Genomic DNA, 26,041 nt, shown 5'->3' with positions numbered 1-26,041 from the left:
TTGGGAGGTTGGATTAAAAAGCAAGTGGAGCAGGAAGTGCTGAGCAGTCACAGATAGGGAAAGCAGGTGGGGTTTCAGGGAGCAAATGGCATCTGGAACTTTGCTCCTAGGACCACTCTGAGCACACCCAGGTATGCCCCAACAGAGGCATCATGGTCAGAACCACCCTCTGGTTGCCTCCCAGAAACAACCTACCTTTGAAAAAATGGCCTCAATTCCCTGCCTTCCTGTTCTGGGCTCTGGAGTTCATGAAGAGTACGGCAAAGGCTCCCCAGGGCAGGGTGTCTTAGAGGACCCAGCCTGCTCCCATTCCAGTTGATGGAGAAGTTTCCCAGGGTAGAGGCAGAGAGAGACAGTTAGTAGGCTTGCCTTTAATCATTTTCCAATTTTCAGGCAGTGACAATTCTAGCTAGGGATGAACAGGCACATTAAAGAGGAAAACACTCTGGTTCCTTAACAAGAGGGTAATGTACCTGTTTTCTATTTCTAGCGAACAGCACCACAAGATCAAGCATGTGTCATGAATTAGGAGGCAGGAGGCCGGAGTTCTTGATCAACCCAAGGGTTAAGCCATTCCATAAACCCAATTGTGCCCCTCCATGTGTGCCAGGCACTGTGGTAGGCACGGGAGTAAGTGGATAGTAAGGTACAGTCCCTGCCTTTCATGTTCAGCATAAAGCAATCATCTCTTTCTCTAACATTCCTGCCAAGAACAAGGGATATAAACACAAGGAAGACATGATCTCTGCCTTTGAAGAACTTATAACCTAATTAGTTCATTTAATAAACATTATTTGAATACCTACTATGTGAGGTGCTAGGCTAGGCTTTGGGAATCACAGCTAAATTAGGCAGTTACTACCTTCAAGGAAGCCACAATCTCTTAATGCTACTTGAATTGCCTTTCCCGGGTTCCTAGACAGAATTTGACACCCTGGAATGCTAGAGTCATCTGATCCACCCTTCCACTCAGTGTGGGACTAGGGTGGCCATAGAACTCTTCTGGCCAATGAGATAAAACTAGAAGTTGTTGGATGGCTCTTCTGGGAAAGCTTGTGCAAAAGGGACAGACTCCATAGACGTGACATCTGTCTGGCTTTAGACATTCATCCTGTTTAGAAAGAAGTGTGACTCTGACTTCAGCCAGTGGCATTCCGGGCTGAAGGGTCTGCAAGGCGAAAGGGGGATGGATGGAGGCAGCCTGTTTCCCCTATCTTCTGCTTCTCACTGGGGCAGCCCAGGGGCCAGATGTGTCACTGCCTCGGCTTTGGGGCAGGCTGTGGAAGGAATGATCTGTGGTTCTCTTGAGGCCCTCTGAGTGCATAATGTTTAAAAGCCTTAAATAAATTCCCATCTAATTTCAACTAGCTCCCATCGCCAGCTCGAGCTCTCAGGTGGAGCATGAAATGAGTAGGCGGGGTTTCTCCTGCAGCTGTGTCTCCTCCATAGGCCCCAGGGGACCCACTCAATGACCTGGCAGGTCTTTTCCATCTCTGAAATCTATGGCTCCAGCTTCTCTCCCTCCCACCCTCCCCTCCTGGCTGGCCTCCTGGGACTGCGCTCTCTGATCCTCCCCAGCACCCTTAGGCTGTCTCCACAGCCCTCCCTACCCACCTGTAGGTGTGGACAGAGAGAAAGGCAGTCTTGCAAATTTCACCCTTCCCTAATGCAGCCTGTCTCTCAGAAGCAAGCTGAAGGTTGGCTTTTCATTTTTCCAGGTCTCAGCTCTTCTCATGCTCCCAGAGAGGCCTCTCCACCACTCAACTCCCTCCAGGCCTCCGCCTTCTCTTGTCCCCTTGAGAAAATGGCCCTCCTACCAGTTCTCCCTCCCTTTCTAGCCACAACCATGAAAGATTGTGGCGAGGGGGTCCCTCACACTCCACACATGTCCACCTACCTTGGGGTCTTGGCACTGAGAGGCCCTGCCCCCTGCAGCACTCCCTCCCGGACCCAGAGCCTCCCTGCCTGGCTTCACTCATGTCTCTGCTCAAATATCACCACTACAGACAGGCCTTCCCTGGTCTCATCACCTCCTCCTGCTACCATATCTTTTTATTGCAAGTATCACATCCTGCCACATTTTATTTTTTATTGAATACAGTAAACCTACTATATAGAACATATGTAAGTATAATATGTTTGTTTTATTATTGTCTCTCCAGCTTAAATACAATTCCCTTGAGGCCATGAACACTACTCTATGCCCTCAGCACCCGGAGCAGTGTCTGGCACATAGGAGATGGTTGTTTGTTGAGTGGATGCATGGTAAATAAGAGGATGAATAAAAGCATGAGTTAATCCAGGGAAACCAGGCCAGGCACTAACACATAAGGGGTGAAATAGCCTGGAGTTGTTTGAGCAGATAGGCTTTGGAGGTCGGCATAGGATGATCTAGGCTTAGAGATGAAACTCAGGAGCTAGATACCTGGCCGGGCTTCCAAACTCAGCTCTGCCAATTTCCAGCTCGTGACCTTGGGCAAACCACTGAACCTCTCAGTGCCTCATGGGGCAGCCCTGGGGCCAGATGGGCCACTGCACAATGGGGATGAGAGCACTACTCTCAGGTAACTGTGAAGATTCCACAAGGAGATACTTGCTTGTAACTGCCTGCCCTATGGCAAGGGCTCCAAAGGTGTTAAACGCATGAGACAGACCTGTCTACAGGAGGAAAGTGAAGCCCAAAGGAAAACAGCTTAGCCCCAGCTGCATCACAGGGCGGTGAGGCTGCAGCAGGCTTTAAACTCTGCAGGGGGCCTCCTCTCACAGACCAGCTGCTGCTGATGCCAGGGAGAAGCTGGCCTTCCAGAGCTCCAGAGAAGATTCCCACCTTGGACTGACAGGTGAGCTGAGGACGCTGTAGAGAGGACAAAGCCAGGCTTCCCGAGAATGTGGGGTCTGGGAGAGAGGAAGAAGGAGGGAACGTTGGTCCAAAGGTGAGCCCGAGGCAGGGATAATAACTGAAAGGGTGATGGAAACAGAGCTGGCCCAGAGGGCTCAGCTTCCCCATTCAAAGGGCCTGCCAAGTCTGCTGACTGTGGCATGGGCTCCATGGGTGAGAGAGAGGCTGCCAAGGGCAGAATGAGGACTGGACCCTGCATCCCAGATACCTGCTCTCCCTGGCAGGAATGGACAAGGGAACGTGACCTGGCAGAACTGGTGCTAGAAACTTGATGGATGGAGACTTTGGGTTTGGGGCATCTGAGGATAACCAGAATCTTTGTGCACTGTGTAGGGGGAAGGATGATGCCAGCGAGAGTGGGGTGAAAATGTTGGTGGAGGAACACAGTGCCCTCCACCCCAGGGAAAGCAGGGAGTAGAAGACGGTTGCCCTGGTTGCCCACTCCCTTACCAGCTTCCACCACCACTGTCAGCACAAACACTCCCATTCCTGGGGCCTCACCTTTACTTCCACTTATCCCACCTATCCCCTCCATCCCCACACCTGCTCATTCTGTGCTTCACTCCCCACCATTCCTGCTCTCTGCAGGGTGACGAGCTGCTACCCTGGTAAAGAAAACCACAGGAATACATCAAGGGCACTAAGCTAATGTACTTGCATTTGAAGAGGTAGTGAATACTCCAGCAACCCAAAGCAGATCACTGATGTTTTAACAATTCAGTTAGCAAACATGCCTACTACAGCATGAAGGGTTTTGCTCTCGGTACTGGTGATCAGTGGAGTGTATGGTATTTTAGAGCCATTTGGGCAACGGCAGGATGTGTAGGGTACAGCAGAATGCTGTTTGCACTTGGAATCAAAGTAGGCAGCAGGTGCCTACTCTCCCAGTGGCAACTTCAGAACAAGGTTGAACCTAGAGTCTGGGGCTCTATGAGGCAGACAGAGGAGGCTGGCAAAGCTTTGGCTTCCTAAAAGACAATTCCTGGGCAGTGGCTCCATCCATTTGGGCAGAACCCACAGGGATCTAGATGAATCACAGGTCGATAACCAGGCTCTCAGAGAGGAGAGCAGTCTCTGAGACAGCAGACTGTCCAGGCGGGATACATTTGCTCAAGAGATCAATATGTAATCCAAACCAGATTGTCCCCTCCTTCCTCCCTCCCTCTTCCCTTCAGATAATTTGAAGCAGGGGAAAGCAAAAAAAAATCTTCCGTGTGAATGAGGCAGAAGGTCAGGATTGTACTGACCTCTCTCTGAAGATGCTCCCCCTGCCCTCTCCTGGGAAAGGAAGACCAAAGCAAGGGGCTGGGAGGCAGGTGAGTCTGAAAAGATGTACTCAGGAGTGGGTGGGGCAGTGAGAGGAGCACTTTCCCTGGCCCTCAGCACCTGCATGGAGATGAATTAGGACAGAAAGTATCCTTGTGGGTGGAAGGGCCCACAGGGGTATTTTTCTGTGTCAAGTATTGATGGACAACTGGTCCGCTTGGAGGGTGTTTACAAGGAAGTGTAGCTTTTTATAAACTAAACCCAGGCTAATCTGGGGTTAAAGCAGAGGGAGAGAAATCTGAAACTGATTGAGTTCTTTGCCAAGGTAGCAGGAGGCTTTCTGGACAGTTGAGAAAGGCAGGAAGACTAGACGAGGAGGGCAGCAGCTTTGTTCCCCTATTGGACACATAAGCACAAAGGGAAATGACATGGGTTGCTGACATCAGGGAGACTTCACCCTGTGGGACCGACTGACTCCAGATGGGATCCTTTCAATCCCACCAAGAGGATAGATACAGAGCAAAAAGCCTCAAGAAGATGGAGGCACGAGCAACCAACTTGAGGGAGGCAGGGAAGGTTTCCAACAAAAGGTAACCATGGATCTGAGTCTTCAGGAATAGAAGGATTGGAGTGCAAATGGCTTATTTGGGAACTGATCCTCCAAAAATAGTGGGAATGGAGTCATGAGACAGGGAGGGAAGACACTCAGTGAAAGGTGTGTTATCAACAAATGTAAGTGAGCTCAATCCTACTAGGGAACCATGGGAGTTAGAGCAATAGGACAATGAGGACCCTAGAATTCTCCCCTGAAGTGCAGTTATTTGGGGTACTTATTCACCAACTCCTATCAGTCCCTAACAAGGGGGGGTGGACATTTAGGGAAGGTGGATTAGCACATACAAAGACCCAAAGGAGATCTGGAAGGGGGCAAAGGCAGGAAATGAGGGAAGAGGGGCATCCCGGGGAATGACGCCCAGAGATTTTAGTTGGGAAGGACTAAATAGTAAGGAATGCTGATGGGCCCCAAACTACAGAACATCTCCAAGTCCAGCTTATTTCCTAATCTATTCAAATCTAGGTACTATAGCCAGACTCTGGAGCCCTGGATTCCTAATTTTTTAGGTCCTGAACTTTCCTGAGAAATGCAAACACTAATAAGCAGGGAAAGAAAGTGATTTGCCCAAACTCTCACAACTGTTTAATGGCCATGCCAGGATTAGAACCTATGACTTTGATTCCCTAAAATATTACTGGCCTGGCCTGCAACTGTCCTTGGAGAAATCCATTTCAGGATGCAGCCTTCCTATGGAGGGCATGATCCTTAAAGGTAACCCCACACACTTCAGCAAAGGGAGTCGGCATTCCCAAGGTCTATAAAATGCCTGTCCCTACAGAAATAAAGGCAGAGCCCCATTCCTAGGAGTGACTCCAGGGGCCCCTCACAGGGATGGGGTTATTCCATCAATAGGCATTAGACATTTGTGCCTGGGTTGAGGACATAATAACTTACAGCAGAGGTGCAAAGTGGGACTCCCATGCCTGGCTAATTCTGGAACGGACCAACCTCCTCGCTGAGTGTTGGCAGGTTTTGGAGCCACTTTCCACCCCATGTAGTCCTGACTTCCTAAGGTGACTGAAAGAGCATTCACTCATTCATTCACTAACGAAACTTTGCTGAGTGACTTGTCTATGCCTAGCAGAAAGTGATGGGAGTGGACCATGGTGTCTTGGATGGCCAAAGAAGGCCTCTCTGATTAAGGTAGTATCTTCCCAGAGACTGAGGCAGTGAGGAGAAGCCGTGAGGATGTCTGTAAAAAGAGTCATCTACAGAGAGGGAATAATAGGGCTAAGGAATGGGAGGATGTGTGCTTGGCATGTCTGAGGAACAGCAAGCTGGAGGTGGTGATGGTCTAAGTGAAGAGACGGTGGCAGGAGGGAGACTGGGAGGGAGCAAAGGGGGAGCTGGGACAGGAGAGGGCCCTGGGTGACTGCCTACACCAAGGCCCTCTGGAAAGTCTCCCTTCCCAAGGAGTGAATTACAGAAGGTCATCACTTCAGTGTCTGGTGCCAAGGCCCCCATGCCATAACGGAGACTCTGGATAGACTGATCCCAGAGCAGGAGAATCAGGATGGTGCTGGCTGTAACCCCTCCCAGTGCCCCTTGCTGCCCTGCACACCCCACTGTCCCTGGGCCCTGCTGGGCTATGGACTCTTCTATACTTGGAACATGGAAGGAGACAAATGCTGAGGGATGCAATGAAATTGGCTTCCACCATTTCCAAAGGCCTACAGTGTCCATGAGGTCTGAAGGAAAGGAAGCAGCATTGCTGGAAGCTCAGAGGCCACACAGGTCATAGCTGAAGGGAAACATGGCTGCCATTCTAACTTGGTTTATGTCCTTCCAGTCTTTTTTCCAAGCATATTAAACCCATCAGGGAACAGATGGTTCATGGGGCGAGGAAGGTGAGGAGAGCTTGAAGAAGGAATTTACAAAGATGTGGGGCAGAGTTTAAGGAAACCAGCAAGGTAGGTTGTGGTTGGCCTCAGTGGGTGCAGTTAGCACCTCCCATGCCTGGGCCCCCGACAGGAAGGGATGAAGGGAAGGAGGGAGCAGTTACCAGGACCTGGAAGGCCTAAAGGTCTTGTGGGAGGGCTGCCTGGTAAGAAGAGCCACCTCATGGAATATTCTGCAGCCATAAAAAATGATGAGTTTGTGTCCTTTGTAGGGACATGGATGAATCTGGAAACCATCATTCTCAGCAAACCGACACAAGAACAAAGAACCAAATACCACATGTTCTTTCTCATAGGTGAGTGTTGAACAATGAGAACACATAAGCACAGGGAGGGGAGCCAGATACAGGTACAGGGGGATGGAGACAGCAAACCACCTTGCCATGTATATACCTATGCAACAATCTTGCATGATCTGCACATGTACCCCAGAACCTAAAATACAATTAAAAAAAAAAAAGAAGAGCCACCTCAATGGGGAGATGGAGCAGCTTAGCAGGGAGGGCATAAGTGCCCCCTCACTCTCTTTCTCTCCTGCCAGCTGGGCCATCAGGAAGCCAGAGGGCAGGGAGTAGGTAGAGAGGGAGGAGTGTGGATGTGAAAGGGTGAAGGGAAGGGATCCAGCACCCATAATACAGTGAGCCCGGGAGGCAGATGTTGCAGTGAGCCGAGATAGTGCCATTGCACTCCAGCCTGGGTGACAGAGCGAGACTCCATCTCAAAAAAAAAAAAAAAAGTGTCCAGTTTTTCACCAGTAAGTATAAGGTCAGCTAATAGGGTTTTTCATAGAAGCATATTAGCAGACTGGGAAAGTTCACTTCCACTCCTAGTTTGCTGAGAGTCTTTATAATACTGAATATTGAATTTTGTCAGATGATTTTTCTGCATCTATTGAGATGATCATGTGATTTTTGCTTTTTAGTTTGTTAATATGCTGAATTACACTACTGATTTTTTTGAACATTAAACCAACCCTACACTCTGGGATAAGCCCCACATGGTTATGACATCTTATCCTTTTTATTTATTTATTTATTTATTTATAGAGAGAGAAACAGCTAACTCTCACACTGAGTGAGAGAATCCAGAAAGATGGAATCCAGGGGAGGAAAGCAGCTTCCACATTGAGCGGAAGGGAACAGAGAGAGATGGATGGAGTTTAGGAGGGGAAGACAGGCTTCCACCAGAGAGTGTGGAAGGACACTCCAGAGGAAAAATCCAGGAGAGAGAAAGACGGCTTCCATGCAGGGAGTGTTCGTGGAAGGGAACCCAAACATGGAGTCCTGACGTCTTATCCTTATAAGAAACTGCTGAATTAGATTTGCTGAAACTTTGTTTAGATTTTTGCAATTATATTTATGAGACATATTGGTCTGTAATTTCCTTAAAATGTATTTGTCTGATGCTGGTATCCCAGTAATGCTAGCATCATGAGTCTTGTAAAAAATTCCTTCCACTTCAGTGTCTTTTAAAACATATAGAACTGACACTATTTTTTCCTTTTTTTTTTTCTTTTTTGAGACAGAGTTTTGCTTTTGTTGCCCAGGCTGGAGTCCAAGGGAGTGATCTTGGCTCACTGCAACCTCCGCCTCCCCAGTTCAAGGGATTCTCCTGTCTCAGCCTCCTAAGTAGCTGGTACTACAGGTGTGTGCCAACACACCTGGCTTACTTTTTTGTATTTTTAGTAGAGACAGGGTTTTACCATGTTGGCCAGGCTGGTCTTGAACTCCTGACCTCATGATCCACTCGCTTCGGCCTCCCAAAGTGCTGGGATTACAGGCATGAGTAACTGCACCCAGCCCTATTTTTTCCTTAACTGGTATAATTCACCACTGAAACTATCTGGACCTAGAGTTTTCTTTGTAAGTAGACTTTTACTACAATTTTTATTCCTTTAACATATAAAAAGCTACTCAGGACCAGCCATGATAGCTCTTGTCTACAATCCTACCACTTGAGGAAGCCAAGGCAAGATGACCACTCAAATCTAGGAGTTCAAGACCAGTCTGTGCAACATGGTGAGACCTCATCTCTATAAAAAATTTAAAAAAAAAAAAAATTAGCCAGACATGGTAGCATGTGCCTGAAGTCCCAGCTAGAAGGCTGAAATGGGAAGATCACTTGAGGTCAAGGCCACACTCAGTGAGCTATCATTAGACTACTGCACTCCAGTCTGGGTGACAAAGTGAGACTCTGACTCAAAAAAAAAAAAAAAAGCTATTCATATTATCCAATTTCTCCTACTTCCCTGGGGATTAATTTGCTCTTCTTTCTCTGGTTTCTTATGATGGAAGCTGAAGTCATTTGAATTATCTGAGTTCATTCTCCTTTCAAAATATATACATTTGGGGCTACAAATTTATCCCTAAATACTGTTTTAGTAATATCTTCTAATGTTTTATTGCTGTTGTCTTTTAGTTTAAAATATTTTTAAATTTACCTTTCCTTCTTTTTAAACCATAGATTACTTATATTTTTTAATTTCCAAATATTTGAGAATTCTCAAGAATCTTTCTGTTAATGATACCTAATTCCATTGTAATCAATCAGATATCATTTTGTAATGACTTGAATCCTTTTGAATTCATTTAAGACTTGTTTCATGGCCAGGCACAGTGGCTCATGCCTATAATCCTAAGAGTTTGGGAGGCAGAGGCAGGAGGATCACCTGAACTCAGGAGTTTTAGACCAGCCTGGGCAACACAGTAAGATCCCAACACTACAAAAAAAAAAAAAAAAAAAGGAATATTAGCTGGGTGTAGTGGCACACATCTGTAGTTCTAGCTACTCAGGAAACTGAAATGGGAGGACTATTTGAGCCCAGGAGGTCAAGGCTGTAATGACCCATCGTGGTACCACTTCACTACAGCATGGACAACAAAGCAAAACCCCATCTCCACAAAAAACAAAAAAAAAGTTCTTTATGGCCCAAAATGTGGTTTATCTTTGTATATGTTTTCATTGGAAGACAGTAATTGATCACTTTTGGCTTTAATTAAGACATCTTTTCCCTTAAGTAACTTTTGCAAAACATCTTGTTTCATCCCTCAACATGTAATTAAGACTTCCAGTCTTCCGAATATATTAGAAATTATAGTTCATCACAGCAAAACTTGCAAACAACCAAATTTAGTTCTGGCCTGAGCCAGACCTATTTACATATTTGAATTTATCTCATTTTTCATCTTTCTTTGTTCTATAAATGTTTCTATTTTAAAGGCATATTGCAATTTACAAAATTTGCAAGAAATGTCTTTTTAAATGTACAAGTTCAACAACTAATAAAAATATGAACATCCAGATACAGTTAAGTTTCAAGTCAGGACTTTTTTATGATGGGTTTATTAAAAAATTAAAGAAATAGTCTCTTAAGTTTCAGACATCTGGGTACTTGTGCTATCAAAGTGGTTTCACTGCCCTCAGTGGCCACCATCATGAGAATAGTTAACTCTTGGATTGCTGTACCTCATATATCAGGAAGTGGCACGTTCAGTGATGTTGCTAAGTATACTTATGTAGGTGCAGCTTATGGTTTAACACTTACATGAAAGTTGTATGAATTTATGTAAGGAAACGTTTAGTTTTAAGATGGTATCTTTAAATAGATATCTTAGCTGTTAAAACTAAGTGATCTATCTGGACTATATGCTCAACAATAAAAATCTCAAGGTAGTTATGCTGAGTGAAAAATGCCAGCCTCAAGAAGTGAAGTACATTCTGCACATGTATCTCAGAACTTAAATTTAAAAAAAAATTGTTGGCGAGTGTCATGGTGGCTGGTGAGTTGGCAGAAATTGCCCCAGGGAGCTGGGGAGAGTCACTAAAGCAGAGGTAGAACTGGCCCACCTGCGTGGGTGATGGCATCACTAGAGGAGGGCCCCTGGTAAAGTCCCAGGCCAGGCCAGGCCTCTGTGTTCCTCAGCAGAACCTGGAGCCCACGTTGCCTGGGAATCCCGCTTTGTTACGGAATCCTGCGCATTTGAACTAATCTTGTGAAGGGAGGCGTTCAAGGATATTTGGTTGGATCATCCAACAGCGCTAAATGTTTTTCTTTCCAAGTGGACTGGGTCGGTTGCTAAACTCACCACGATGTTGTCCTCGTTTGGGGGCCTCGGCCCCAGATGGGGCCAGTCTCCGGGTCAAGTCAGGGGCAGCCTGGCTTTCCTCACTGGCCAGATTTCAAGCTTTACAAAGTTTATACTGATGGGGGACACAGAGGAAGTGGAAGCAGAATTACCTGATTTTATGACAAAGGAAAGTGATACTGTGACAGACAAGGAAAGAATTACGGCACAGAGTGCATCAGAGGAAGAAGTGTTCAGACTACAACAGGCACTGTCTGATGCCAAAAATGAAATAATGAGACTAAGTAGTTTAAACCAGGATGACAGTCTTGTTGAAGACAATCTGAAACTTAAAATGCATATTGAAGACCTAGAAAAAGAGAAGTCATTGCTGAGTCAAGAAAAAGAAGAACTTCAGATATCACTTTTAAAATCAAACAATGAATATGAACTAATCAAAAGTACAGCTACAAGAGACGTAAGTTTGGATTCAGAATTATATAATTTAAGACTTAATTTGGAAGCAAAGGAACAAGAACTCAATCAGAGTATTAGTGAAAAGAAAATCCTGATAACTAAGATAGAAAAATTGGACAGACAGAATCAAGATGCTAAAATGCACATGCTTTTGATAAAAGATCAGCTATCAAAACAACAAACTGAAGGAGATTTCATCATCAGTAAACTGAAGCAAGATCTAAATGATGAAAAAGAGAAAGTCCATCAACTTGAAGATGATAAAATGGACATTACTAAAGAGTTAGATGTGCAAAAACAAACATTACTTCAAAGTGAAATGGCCATAAATGATTTACATTTAACCAAGCAGAAACTTGAGGACAAAATAGAAGATTTAGAAGATCAGCTAAATAAATCACAAAAAAATAACGTAAGCATCCAGAAGGAGAATGTGGAACTTAAAGAGCATATTAGACAAAATGACGAGGAGCTTTCTAGAGTCAGGAATGAGTTAACTCACTCTTTAAATCAAGACTCTAGTAGTAATTTTAAGGACAACTTAATTAAAGAAAAAGAAGCCGAAGTTAGAAACTTAAAGCAAAGTCTTTCAGAATTAGAGCAGCTCAATGAAAATTTGAAGAAAGTTGCTTTTGATGTCAAAATGGAAAATGAAAAGTTAGTTTCAGCATGTGAAGATGTGAGGCATCAGCTGGAAGAATGTATTGCTAATAGCAATCAGCTTTCTCTTGAAAACAACACCATTGTGGAGACTCTAAAAATGGAAAAAGGAGAGATAGAAGCAGAATTGTGTCAGGCTAAAAAGAAGCTATTGGAAGAAGCAAACAAGCATGAGAAAACCATTGAAGAATTGTCAAATGCATGTAACTTGAATACCTCTGCCTTGCAGCTGGAACATGAGCATTTAATTAAACTCAATCAAAAGAAAGACATTGAAATAGCAGAACTCAAAAAGCATATTGGACAAATGGATATTGATCATGAAGAAATTAAGGACATTTTGTCATCTAGTCTAGAAGAGCAGAAGCAAATGACACAACTTTTAAACGAGACAGAAATTGTTATTGAAAACCTTCAAGAAAATAGTTCAAAGTTGCAGGAGGAATTGGATAAATATTCTCAGGCCTTAAGAAAACATGACATTTTAGGACAGACCATACGGGAAAGGGACAGAAGTCTTGGATCCATGAAAGAAGAAAATAATCATCTGCAAGAAAAACTGGAATGGTTCGGGGAACAGCAGAGTCGAACTGCACCTGTGGCTGATCCAAAAACCCTTGATAGTGTTACTGAACTAGAATCTGAGGTATCTCAACTGAACATGATCAAGGATCATCTTGAAGAGGAAACTGAACACGATCCAAAGATAACTGAAGATCAAAACCAGAGTAAGATGCAACTACTTCAGTCTTTACAAGAGCAGAAGGACATGGATGAGTTGAGACACCAGCATGAGCAAAGGCACGCCACGCACACCCAGCTCTGTTTGGAGAACAATGAGGAAGTTAAGTGTTTGCGAGAAACAACTGAACCAATGAAAACCCAGTTTTACGAAGAAAAGCAGAAGATTCAAATAGATAACTCTGATGTTTTTCAAGAAACCAAAGTGCAGAGCCTTAATTTAAAAAATGGAAGTGAAGAGCATGATTTATCTAAAGCTGAAACGGAAAGATTAGTGAAAGGAATCAAAGAGCGAGAACTGGAGATTAAACTTATAAATGAAAAGAATACAGCTTTAACTAAACCGATTGATCAGTTGTCCAAAGATGAAGTTGGTAAACCACCTCAGATCATTCAGCAGAAAGATTTGGAGATACAAGCTCTTGAGGCTAGAATGCCTTCAGCTTCCTGTAATCAAGATGTTGTTTACCTTCAACAGCGACTGCAGCCCTATGCTATGGAAAGAGAACAGCTTTTCACTGTTTTGAATAAGATGATTAGGGAAAATAACGATCTAAAAAGAAAATATCACAAAATGATGGACAGAGTTGCTGCCAAAGAAGCAGCTCTCATCAAACTGCAAGATGAAAATAAAAACTTGTCCACTAGATTTGAAAGTAGTTGCCAAGATATGTTTAGAGAAACTATTCAGAATTTATCACGTATCATTCGAGAGAAAGACATCGAAACAGATGCACTAAATCAAAAATGTCAGACCTTATTGGCAGTTTTACGAACATCCAGCACTGGTAATGAGGTTGGAGGTGTTAATAGTAATCAATTTGAGGAGCTCTTACAGGAACGTGGCAAGTTAAAACAGCAAGTAAAGGAAATGGAAGAGTGGAAACAGCAGGTGATGACCACAGTACAAAATACACAACGTGAGTCCGCCCAGCTTCAGGAAGAACTTCACCAACTTCAGGCACAAGTTTTGGTTGACAGTGACAATAATTCTAAATTACAAGTGGACTATACTGGCCTGATCCAAAGTTATGAGCAGAACGAAACCAAACTCAAAAATTTGAGGCAGGAATTAGCACAACTTCAGCACAGCATTGGGGAGCTCTGCAATACCAAGGATCTTCTTTTAGGAAAACTTGGTATTAATTTACCCCAGCTGTCTTCAGCATCGTTGCTGACTCCCCAGTCAGCAGAGTCTCTTAGAGCAAGTAAGTCTGAGGTATTGAATGAATCTTCTGAATTGCTACAGCAAGAGCTAGAAGAGCTCAGAAAAGCACTACAGGAAAAAGATGCAACAATTAGAACGCTCCAGGCAAATAATCAGAGATTGTCTGATTCAATTGCTGCCACCTCAGAGCTAGAAAGAAAAGAACACGAAAAAACTGATTCACAAATTAAGCAGCTAAAGGAGAAACAAGATGTTTTGCAAATGTTACTTAAGGGAAAAGATATTTTAATCAAAGCCAAAAGTAATCAATTACTTTCTTCCAATAAAAAACTCACTAACAAAGTAAATGAAAACAAACTTTTGAGGCAGGGAGTCACAAACCTGAAGGAGAGAATATTAATTCTAGTGACGGACATTGGCAAACTAAAAGGAGAAAGTGAAAACATAGTAGAAACATCCAGAGAAAAGGAAACAGAATATCAAGCATTGCAAGAAACTGACATGAAGTTTTCTATGATGCTGCAAGAAAAAGAGTTTGAGTGCCATTCAATGAAGGAGAAGGCGCTTGCTTTTGAAGAGCTATCAAAAGAAAAAGAACAGGGCAAGATTAAGGAGTTAAATCAGCTCATAAAGGCAGTTAAATTAATGCAGGAGAAGATAGCCGTGTTTCAACAGGAGAGAGAGCAAGTCATGTTGTCCCTGAAACAAAAGCAAATGGAAAACACTGCCCTACAGATTGAGGTTCAACATTTACATGACAACAAATTTCAGTCAAACCAGGAGCTAGAGAGATTGCATAATCATCTTCTAGAATCAGAAGATTCTTATACCTGTGAGGCTTTGGCCGCAGAAGATAGAGAGGCTAAACTAAGAAAGAAAGTCACAGTATTGGAGGAAAAGCTAGTTTCATCCTCTAATGCAATGGAAAATGCAAGCCATCAAGCCAGTGTGCAGGTAGAATCATTGCAAGAACAACTGAATGTAGTCTCCAAGCAAAGGGATGAAAGTGTGCTGCAGCTTTCTGCCTCTCAGGAAGAAGTAAAGCAGTATGCCCTGTCACTGGCCAACCTGCAGATGGTACTACAGCGTTTCTAACAAGAGGAAAAAGCTATGTGTTCTGCTGAGCTAGAAAAGCACATACATCTTAGAGCTGAATGGAAGAAAAAGGAGGAACATCTGGAAAGAGAAGTGTTATCATTACAGGAACATTTGGATGTAGCAAATGCTGCACTGGATTCAGCATCAAGACTTAAAGAACAAATTGAAGAACTTAGAAAACAAAATGAGGTCCGATCAGAAATGCTGGATGATGTACAAAAGAAATTGATGAACTTAGCAAACACCTCAGAAGGAAAAGTGGACAAAGTCCTAATGAGAAACCTCTTCATCCGTCATTTCCAGGCACCGAAAAATCTGCGTCATGAAGTGTTACGGTTGATGGGGAGCATCCTGGGTGTGAGAAGGGAGGAGATGGAGCAGTTGTTTCATGACAATTAGGGCGGTGTTACCAGGTGGATGACTGGGTGGCTTGGAGGAGGATCAGAAATTGTTCCCAACACACCTTTGAAATCAATTCAGCACTCTGTGCTTCATAGTTCTTTTTCAGAACTTTCTGTTAAATTTCTAGAAACAGAATCTCATTCATCTGTTCCACCACCAAAGCTTTCTGTTCATGATATGAAACCTCTAGATTCACCGGGAAGGAGAACACTAGATACAAATGCACCAGAAAGTTTTAAAGATACAGCAGAATCCAGGTCTGGTAAAAGAACAGATGTAAATCCATTTTTGGCTCCTGGCTCAGCAGCTGTTCCTCTTGTTAACCTAGCTGGACTTGGGGACTTGGACCTGGTGAGCCCCGGCATCACCTTTTGAAACCCATCTCAGATGTTTGGCCCACATTTACACCTTTGCCAGTGTTACCTGATAACAGTGCCGGAGTTGCGTTGAAAGACCTTTTAAAGCAATAGAGGATTCAGCCAGAGACAATCTAGCACTTCAAATAAACCATGAACACTATACGTATGTACTTTATCACAAAATGGCCTTTTGCAAAAAGTCGTGTATTTGTTTGTAGTTGTGCTTCCTCTGAATTTAATTAAAATATTCCTGATGTTTTTAGACACTGCAGGTGTCAGGAGCAAGTGTTTGTTACATAATCTGCTTTATTCTGATTTGACCTAATTTAAGCTAGGAAGATTTATCTTTTATCTTAACTTACAAAATACAGAGAGACAAAAATACCAGTAGCTGTATGTTGGCTTTTTATTTCCTTCTGTGATTTCCAAGCCCATTTAAGCTAGAGATTGTGGTTTATCAAGACTTTTGTGTTTTTTTTTTTTTTTAAATGAAGAAGTGGCTTCTCTGCATAGTGCGAAAAGTTGATCTGAAGCATATATTGATCATCTTTAGAGGACCTTGTGGGAAAAGGCCAGTAAGATTGCCCCTGAAAGGTTATAGGTGCCCTGACACAAAGTATATATTTGGTCCTGTGCAATGTTATGATGTGTGTAGATTCTTTTTTTGTAGTTGTTTGAAATAGAGTTGGGGTCTCACTATGTTGCCAGGTTGGTGTCAAACTCCGGGGCTCAAGTGATCCTCCCTCCTCAGCCTCACAAAGTGCTTGGATTATAGGCATGAGCCACCGCGCCCAGCCCTGTATGTAGATTCATGTGATTACCACCATAGTCAAGATACAAAACACTTCCATCACAAGCATCTACCATTAGAGTCATCTCTTTCGAGTTTACGTGGTAATTAAATTCAGCTGCCCTTTTTGGACGGTAGATCGTACTCAGCCATTAATGCCTTGACTCTACCCTGTTCATCTATTTAGATTAATCCCTCAGCAAAGGCAAGGCATTGAAGAAAAGGAATGCCAGGCTGGGATGTTCTGATGAGATGGGTGGGGCACACCAAAGGCAGACCTGGCTGTATTTCCCAGTGACCAGGTCTAGGACAGCCAAGGAAGGGGTGGTAAGGGGCTGAAACTCAGATTCGCCCACCCATTATGTTCCCTAGAGACAGGTCCACAGGCATCTCTGGAGGCTCTAGTCCCACAAGCCCCATCTTCCTAATATTAGGGGGTCTTCCTTTTGAAAGATTCTGAGTCTAGAGTGTTTTCCTTCTCTAGAGCCTGGCCTTTTTTACCTTCAAGAATGATGGAAGAGGACCCACTATTTTTCACCTTTGCCCACCAGAATATGAGAGCTCAGTATGCACACCTGACTTAGTCTCCTCTGGACTTCCAGCATCTAGAGCAGAGCCTCACACCAAGTAGGCACCCAGGAATGTTCAATGAATGAGGAACGACTTCCCTGCCAAGGGCATTCTTCATCAGCTTGCTGCTGGTCTTGGAGGGGAAAGTAGACCACGATGGGTGATTGACTGTATTCATTGAACCCTAGCACTGGAGAATTAGAGGAGAAGGAACTTTTGCCTCTAGGATCTAAGAAAATTGATCAGGGAACTCAAACAATTATATTTTAAGAATCAGGAAATTGAAACTGAGAGGGAAGAGGTTTCTCCAGGATCACACAGCACATTTCTAGGGTTAGGCCCTAGAACTCTGACTCCCAGTTCAGGACTTTTTCTACGTCACCATTCAGGTATTCATTCATTCATTCATTCATTCAACAGCTACCTATTGAGCAACTGCTTTTTCCAGGAACTATTCTAGTTGCTAAGAATCTAGAATAAACAAGAAGGCAGAGTCTCTGCTCTTATGGAGCTTACATTCCAAGGGAGGAGACACGTAAACACATAAATCAGCAAAAAAAAAAAAAAAAAAAAAATCAGAAAGGGACAGCAAGGAAAAACAAGCCTATGAGCTAAGATGTGTGTGCAGTGGGTGGACACCCAAAATAAAGGTGGTTTCCTGAAGCTTGAAACTGAGAATTATGCATAGAGGGATGAACAGATAGAGCCCCTGCCTTGGGTGCCCAATTCCTTACTCCCCACATTCTGCTCTGTGTCCTTTCAAAGTTATCCCTCCTGCCCCTTCCTCACCCTGCTCTGAAATCATCAGTCAGACCACTGTTGTCTCAGTCATGCTCCAACTGCCTCTGACTGCCTCCCAACCTCCAGCCTCACAGTCAGAGGGTGAGCTCAGATACCAAGGTGCCTCTGTGGTCATACCTCCTTCAGTGTGAAAAAATTGAAAAGACTAATATTCTGCTTTAAGTCCAAATACCCTAGATTACAAGGGAGGAGCCCGAGGCCCAGAGGGGGCAAGTAACTTGCCCAAGGTCACACAGTAAGTAGCTGGCAGAATTCCCACTTTCTCACTTCCCCCTGTATTTTTTCCCTTACTCCCAGCCAGCCCTCTAGCAATCCTCAGGGGTCTCCAGGGATGTTAAGCAGATCCTCATCTTGGGCTGCTTCCCCTGGCCCCCAAAGAAATCTGATGTGCAGTGTGCATCCTGTCTTCCATCTTGTGGCTGCTCCTAAGAATGTCACCTGCCTGGCCAGCTTGCAAAAAGTACCAGAGAATTCTCACTGGGATCTGAACTCTCCTCCCTGTACCCATAACTTCTGGCAAAAGAGCTTCACCCACACAAATCCTCATCTCCAAGAAAGAATCTAGGGTGAAGGGTCAGGCCTGGCCCTCCCCAGCACTGGACAGGCCACAGCAGAGTCAATTTTCCCTTCTGCCTCAGTCTGTCCTCTATAAAAGGAGGGGGATAATTTCTTCCCACCACAGCTGGCCGGAGCAGTTGTAAGGTGGGAACAGATCACAGATGTGAAAGTGCTCTGAGAGGGGAGAAGCGCTGCATCACTGTTGCCATCCCGCTCTTTCATGGAGCAGGTGCCCTACCTAACACACACTAAAGGGCCTGGATTAGGTGGGCGTGAGATGCAGACTTGCTGATCTCTCCACTGCACTCACCGAAGGCTCGTCTGCAGGATGCAAGACCTCTGCTGCCTGCAGTGGGATTACCCTTTCCGTGACTGCCTGTCAGGATGCCCGTCTGCAGTCAGGGAAAGGGTAGGTATCTGGGTAGTTTTGCATCCCCCAGTGCCAGGTTCATGAGGGAGCAGGTGTCTCCAGGTGTGCAGGTGCTGTCAGGGCTCTGCCCACATCTGACTTGACCCTCTCCAGGGGACTTTTTCTGTCTGCCTGAGCCCACTTTGCCACCTGCTGGCAGGTCAGAGGTGTCGGGATACATGCCCTGCTCCCTCCCCCAGCTCTGACATGCCGGCTCCCAGAGCTCCCCGAGGGACTAAGCCCCTCGCCCACAGGGATGGCTAACTTGATGATGCTCCCTTACTGGGCTTCCAGGCCTTGTCTCACTTCCCCTCTCTCCTCCTGGGGTTTTCCTCACCTCCCAATAAACTATGTGCACTCACACCCTCCCCTTAGAGGGGACACCAGTCCCCCCAGACCTCACGTCCCGTCCCCGCCATGTGCCTGGCTCTTGCTGCCCTTGCTCCTGGCCAGCCCCTCCCTACCACCATCAGGAGCGACCAGGGGAAGAGCAGTTTCTCCAAAGGGCTGGAATCCGTGCCTTCCCACAGCTCTCTTTTCATTCTAGCTGCTGCTCCCACCTCCTGTCACGTCATTTAGATCAATGGATTATCAAATTTTTATTGAACATTTCTTAGGTTTCAACCCCTATGTTAGATGCTAAGAACACAGTTGTAAGATTTACTCAAGGACAAATTTACTGTCCTTGAAAGACAAATATGAAATACGCATGCACACAAATGAAAGTTAGCAGTCTGAGTCATGACAGAGGCCATGAAGGGAAGCAGGTTACCGCGGGAGAGGAGTTGCGAGGGAAAGCTATCATGGGGGAGAGGCCAGGCTCAGCTGCCCTGACGAAGAGCTACTCAGGCTGAGAGCTGCAGAGAGAGAAGGAGCCAGCCAAGCAAATACTGGGTGGAAATGCTCCAGGCAGAAGGACCAGGCTACACAGAGGGCCTGGAGTGGGAAACATGGAGAAGGCAGTGGTGAACCGTGGCAGGGAAGAGGAGAGCCTCTAGGGGAGCTGTTGGCACAGTGGGGAGGGCACAGCCACACGGGGCTGCAGAACCCTTCTGAGGGTGTCAGCATTGCACTTCAGTTCAGTGAGAAGCCCAGGACAGCGTCAAAATATGATTGTTTAGGCCAGGTGCAGTGACTCATGCCTGTGATCCCAGCACTTTGGGAGACCAAGGCAGGAGGATCACTTGAGCTCAGGGGTTCAAGACCAGCCTTGGCAACATAGGGAGACCCCTTCTCTACAAAAAAAAAAAAATTAATTAGCCATGTGTAGCAGTATGCCTCTGTAGCCCTAGCTACTCCGAAAGCTGAGACAGGAGGATCCCTTGAGCCTGGGAAGTCGAGGCTGCAATGAGCCTGGGTGATAGAGCAAGACCCTGTTACAAATAATAATAACAAAAAATATATATGGTTGTTTGAAAAAGATCTGTCCAGCTGCCAGGTGAAGCCTGGACTGGAGGAAGACAAGGAGGCCTGTTCAGAGACCATTGCAACTGTGCCAAGGAGAGAAAGCAATGACTGAGTCTAGAACTATGGAAATGCACGAGGATGAAGATAATCTCACCCATACATCAACAGACGCAGAGACACCAGCAAAATAAGCATTAGGAGTTGGGGATTAAAGTATTTTTATAAGCAAAATGTAAGAGTAACTATGATGATTAATACTGAGTGTCAACCTCTTGATTAGATTGAAGGATGCAAAGTGTTGTTCCTGGGAGTGTCTGTGAGGGTGTTGCCAGAGGAGATTGTTAACATTTGAGTCAGTGGACTGGGAGAGGCACACCTGCTCTCAGTCTGGATGGGCACCATCTAATCAGCTGCCAGCATAAAAGCAGGAATAGAAAGAGCCGACTTGCTGAGTCTTCTGGCCTCCGTCTTTCTCCCATGCCGGATGCTTCCTGCTCGCCAACATCGGACTCCAAGCTCATCAGCTTCTGGACTCTTGGACCTACACCAGTGGTTTGCCTGGAGCTCTCAGGCCTTTGGTCACAGACTGAAGGCTGCACTGCCAGTTCCATACTTTTGAGGTTTTGGGACTCGGACTGGTTTCCTTGCTCCTCAGCTTGCAGACGGCCTAATGTGGAACTTTACCTTGTGATCTCGTGGGTCAATATTCCTTAATAAACTCCCTTTCATATATACATCTATTTTATTAGCCCTGTCCCTCTAGAGAACCTGACTAATACAGATTTTGGTACTGGGAGTGGGGCATTACCTAAGGATAGCAGTTAGAATACAAATCTAAACCTTCCTAGATACCAAAATATATAAAAATATACCTAACTCCTCACATCCCTGCAAAGGAGAGAGCAGACAAAATGCAGTCACATGGAATATTCTCTTTTTTTTCTCTATACCCGTGCACACACACACATATTTACAGAAAATACAAGGGATACAGGAACTTGCTAAACTATCCCAGAGTCTGAACCAGCAAAATTCAGACTCTGTAAAGCTCTTCAGGGCAAATGATTCAAATAATTCATTAAGACATTGGATAGAGATTAAAAGACATAGGGGAACAAATAAAAAAGATTTAAGACACATGTCAGCCAACCACAATGTATGAATCTTATTTGAATCCTGATTCAAACTTTATACTAATACGTTTTTCTCAAGTCAATCATGAAAACATAAACACTGACCTTATATATCATTGTTTTAAGAAATTATTTAAAATATTAGAAGTGATAATGGTAAGGTGGTTATGTTTTTTAAATGGAATACGTATGTTTTAAAATTGAATATATATCTTTTACAGAAATACACTGATATATTTATGGGTAAAATTACACAATGTGTTGGGTTTGTTTCAAAAGTGGGGAAGTGGATAAGGTAATAATGAAGCAAGATTCACCACATGTTGATCATTGTTGAAACTGGTGATAAAGACTTTGGTATAAGGTATTTTTTTCTCTACTCTTACAGAGATTTGAAAAAATCTATAGTAAAAATGTTGAATGGAACCAAGAGAAGTGAGAAGATTGGAGAAATGTCTTGGAGGCAGAAGCGACCTAGTATAGTATGGTGCGGGATGATGTGAGGCCATGAGGGAATTAGAAGTATCAGAGCAGCACCCAGGTCTCTGGCTTATCCAATCATCACATGTGGTTGTACCAGCCAGCATGAAGTCCTGTGAAGTCTCTAGAACTCAGAGAAAGGTGTGGCAGCATGGCTTTCTAAGGCCTGCCTTGTAGAGGGCTGCCTTCCCTCTACATCCTCACACGATGGAAAGAGAAAGAACTCTGGTCTCTCTTCCTCTTCTTACAAGAACACCAGTCCGATCGGATTAGGATCTCATCTTTAAGACCTCAGTTAACCTTATTTGCTTCCTGAAGGCCCTGTTTCCACAGGCAGTCACATTGGGGGTTAGGGTTTCAACATGTAAATTTTGAGGGGACATAACTTAGTCCATAGCAAGGATGTCATTTACTGAGATTGGAAAGACTGAGAAAGAACATTGGAAAAAGACGAGCCTGTCCTCATTACAAGGTGAAGATATTAGATTTTCAAATCAACAAAGCTGACCAAAGGTAGGAGTAGCCATGCCCACAATGAAGGTTTTGAAATAATAGCACCATCAATCTGTCACTCACTTTCCTTAACTAGGAACTGCGACAGGTGCTTTTCAAGCATCATCTCATTTCATTCTCTTCTCCTCCTCAGTTTACAGATGACAAAGCTGAAGTACAGAGAAGTTGAGTCACTTGTCCAAGGCCACATGCTGGCAGATGGTGGAATGGGGCCCTGCTGGATGTCAGAATCTACACTGTGTTTCATTCCATTTCCCTGCAGTGGAAAATCTCTGACTTTGGAGTCATAGAGGTCTGCGTTGGAATCTTGGTTTGGCCATTAACTTATTGAGAGCCCTTAGGTAAGTGATAACTTCTCTGAACGTCAGTATCTTCATCTGTAAAATGAAGAGATATAATATCATCCTCTCAAGGCTTTCATGACAATAAGGTTGTATATGGCGGTGACTGTCACAGAGCAAGCACTTCAAGGGGGCAGCAACTATTGTTAAGATTACCATTTTGTTATGTACTTTTATTCACCCTATATTCTTTTCCCTGGAGGTCCTCAGGACTGTTACTTCTCTGACACCCCTGACAATTTTTACCTCATTTGTTCACATGCATCCTCATTCCAACAGACCAACAGACTGGAATGCCCTTTGGGTAAGGATGGGTCCAGAATGGGTAGGGCAGGATATTGTGACTCATTTCTTCCTTCTCTCATTCCTGACCACCTATAGCTGCCAACCAGGATAAGGTAACCAGTATTTCAGCCACAGTATCTCAAGACAGGCCTGGATTCACACGCTGATCCCACTGTTAGACCTCGTGTCCCATTTGTGGGGCTCATAAAATGTTCTGCACATTTACGATAGCCTGAGTTTCTACTCCTGCTGTTGCAAAGCAGTTCGGTGGATGTCCTGCCCTGTGCAAATCTTCCAATTGCCACTGACCATTATTCCAGGTCATTATCCCAGGTGGTGTTTCTCACCATCAGGCAAGGATTGTAAGGATCCCTGGGCAATAGACATCTCAAGTCAGCTCGAACCCAGTTTTATGGCATTGAGCTGAACATGTCCCATTTCTGGACCAGAGCATCCTCATCAGAGGCTAGGTTAGACAGAGCTCTAAGAGCCACATCAGCCCAACGGCTGAGCATCTGTTGAGACCCCAGCTTAGGTAGGCTGCCATGTTGATTTCTGAGTGAACCCTGGAAAGCATGTGGCTCAGCTGCACAGTGGAGGTCGGCTGCCCCTCCCAACCCCCATCCTAAAAATGTGCCTGCTTCTCCATCAGAAAAAAAAGCCTAGTAAGGTGAGAAGGAGATTCATAATTCCTTGTAATTCTCTTTGAGGGCTTTGCAATATGGGTTTTCTGTGTAATGACCTACAGGGAGCAGAAGCGATTAGAAATGCAGGGAATTTTCTGGGTGTCATGTTAAAGGCCTGACATGTGAGGAAGAAGGCTTAGAAGGCTGCACCCTCTGGAGAAGGGAGGTTAGCACTCGTTTACACAGGGCCTGTTAGGTGCCTAGACCAGGCCCCAGGTTGTTGAAAAATAATATTTTAAATATACAAACATCATCTATGTCCTTAAGGCTATTACAATTGACCTCAAAAGACAAAAACAACATGTCCCCAGATTCCTGTTTTTTAGATATATGGTGGTTTATTCACTCACAGTCAAGAGTCCCTATGGCTCTGGAAACCTGAGCTCTGGGAGGAATTGAGGAGATAATGACCCAGTGACTCACAGAGCTCAAGGGGCTGTCCACAGGAAGGTAGTTGTCACCTCGTGTTTGTGGAATAGCGGGAGAAGGGAGGAGTGGGAAGTGACTCCTTGCTCAGGATCACGCAGCTAACCTGTCGGAGAAAAACCCAGAAAAGGTCCTAGCGGGGCCACAGGTGACCCCTGCAGACACAGACTGCACCACCACAGGTCAGCCTGGGGACGGGAGTTGGGATCTTGGAGTTGGCAGCCACTTTTCTCAGCTGTAAAATGGCTCAGAGGATTTGTGTCAGGGTTACCACTCTGCTTTGTAAACTATGAAACACTGTATATGCATGACCCAGATGTTTAGAAAAGATGAAATAAAGCCCCATTATTAATATGCATCATTGATATTTTAAATTACATGTATTAACAATAATAACAGGATTAAGCCCCTAGAATCTCAAGAGCTAGAAGGGTTCTCTCATCAGCCTTCCTTATCTGGTGCTGGCATCCCCTGTTCCCTATCTGTGCCAAGTGGTATTAATCTCATTACAAACTATGAACACATTTAATTTCAGAATCCTCCCAGAGAAGAGAGCTATTTTAGGGGAAATTTTCATGCATAATCCTCCGACCAGCCCGGTGCTCAATGGCTTGAGTGCCAGACCTGTGGGACCCGTGGTGGGAAGGGACAGGCCATCACTCTGGCCCTCTTGGGAAACCCAGAACTCCAGAGACCACAGAGTGACCTGAGTCTCTGTGACTTTACCTGGGCCCAGCTGAAGTCTCTGTGATGCCCTTTGTCTTCCTGCAAAGCCAGTCCTGCTCTTCATGACTTGGAGAAGATAATAAAGCAGAGAGGGACAGGGGACAGCTGATATCCTCTGTGGCCCTGGATGAACACTTTTAGTTTTTACCGACGGACGATCTCATAAGAACCCATACATTTCCAGCACCCCCTGCTGTAGTGCCCAGGCTGGTCATGAGAAGCCAATACAATTGCGTTCAGCACCAGCTCACACTGTCATCTTGGGGCTCTTCCTCATCCCTCACCCAACGACCTGTTTCCCAGGACTGCCACAGCAGCCTTACATCTGAACATCCTCAGGCCCAAGTCTCCCACAGTACCAGGTGTTCTGGGGCAAGGGTCCGTTCCTTGTAGGAATAAGAGTTCTCTTCTTATTAAAGTGAAAGTACACAAAGGATGGTGCTCCGGCTAAACCACAAGTACCCAAGTACCAAGTCCCCTAGTGACAGACGAGACGCTGCTCAGAAAGGCTGCAGACTGCTGTCAGCCCCCTCAGAGTGAAGGGCTGTGGGTGTGGTATGTAGGAGCTGGCACACAGAAGGCCATCCCTCCTTACACACTGCCCCTCATGTCCAGCTTCCCTTCACTGCAGGCCCACTGATCCTGACTGGAAGAGGATCTTAACCTGGTCAATCTGAGCTCACCAGCCCAAACCCTGGCAAAAACATACAAAATACTGTTCTTAAGTGCTTTGGGAGGGTGGTATCTGGTTGATGGCCAGGCTCCTCAGGCCAAAAGAAAACTTCCAAGTTCTTCTAAAGTTTGCTGCCAAGGCTAAGGGACCCTGCCCATGTTAAAGCTTTGTCTTTGGAGTTGATGCTACATGGAAAATGTCTCTGGGTCACAGCTGAGATTCAGGACAAGGAGACTTGGGGTTGTGACAGAAGCCAAGACATCCAGTTAGGCAGGGCTCTGTGCCAGATACAAGACGATCAGGAAAAGGCACTACTCCAATTTCCATTCCAAAAACTATTATAGAAGCAGTTTGAAAAGACATCTTGAATTTGTGGGTGGTCTTCCTCTCCCTCTTAGCACACAATTGTGTCACTGGGGCTGTCAGTGTTCCTATAATAAAACCAGAAGCCAAAAAGTGGATACTGAAGAGTATGTAAAATTATATTCTAACATCTCTAGAGAACTCAAATTGTCATTCTCATCCTCGAAAGAGTTCAAATGGACACCCCCTCTTGTTTACGGAGAAGAAAACTGAGGCTAAACATTTAAGTAGC

General features: G+C 44.8%; 1 protein-coding gene across 1 annotated transcript; it reads left to right on the top strand.

Moving 5' to 3' along the window:
• Positions 1-13,195: 13,195 nt before the first annotated feature.
• On the top strand, positions 13,196-15,830 carry LOC110569351 (thyroid receptor-interacting protein 11-like). Its single transcript, XM_064360381.1, is given in 1 exon segment — positions 13,196-15,830. A coding segment is annotated over 1 exon segment (2,469 nt). The 3' UTR covers positions 15,665-15,830.
• Positions 15,831-26,041: the final 10,211 nt, after the last annotated feature.

This window comes from Aotus nancymaae, unplaced genomic scaffold (genome assembly GCF_030222135.1).
Source record: "Aotus nancymaae isolate 86718 unplaced genomic scaffold, 86718_ANA_hifiasm-v0.15.2.pri h1tg000040l, whole genome shotgun sequence".
In the NCBI taxonomy this organism is placed as follows: domain Eukaryota; kingdom Metazoa; phylum Chordata; class Mammalia; order Primates; family Aotidae; genus Aotus; species Aotus nancymaae.
Note: the sequence above shows the minus strand (reverse complement) of the source record. Positions and strands in the feature narration are given on the sequence as shown.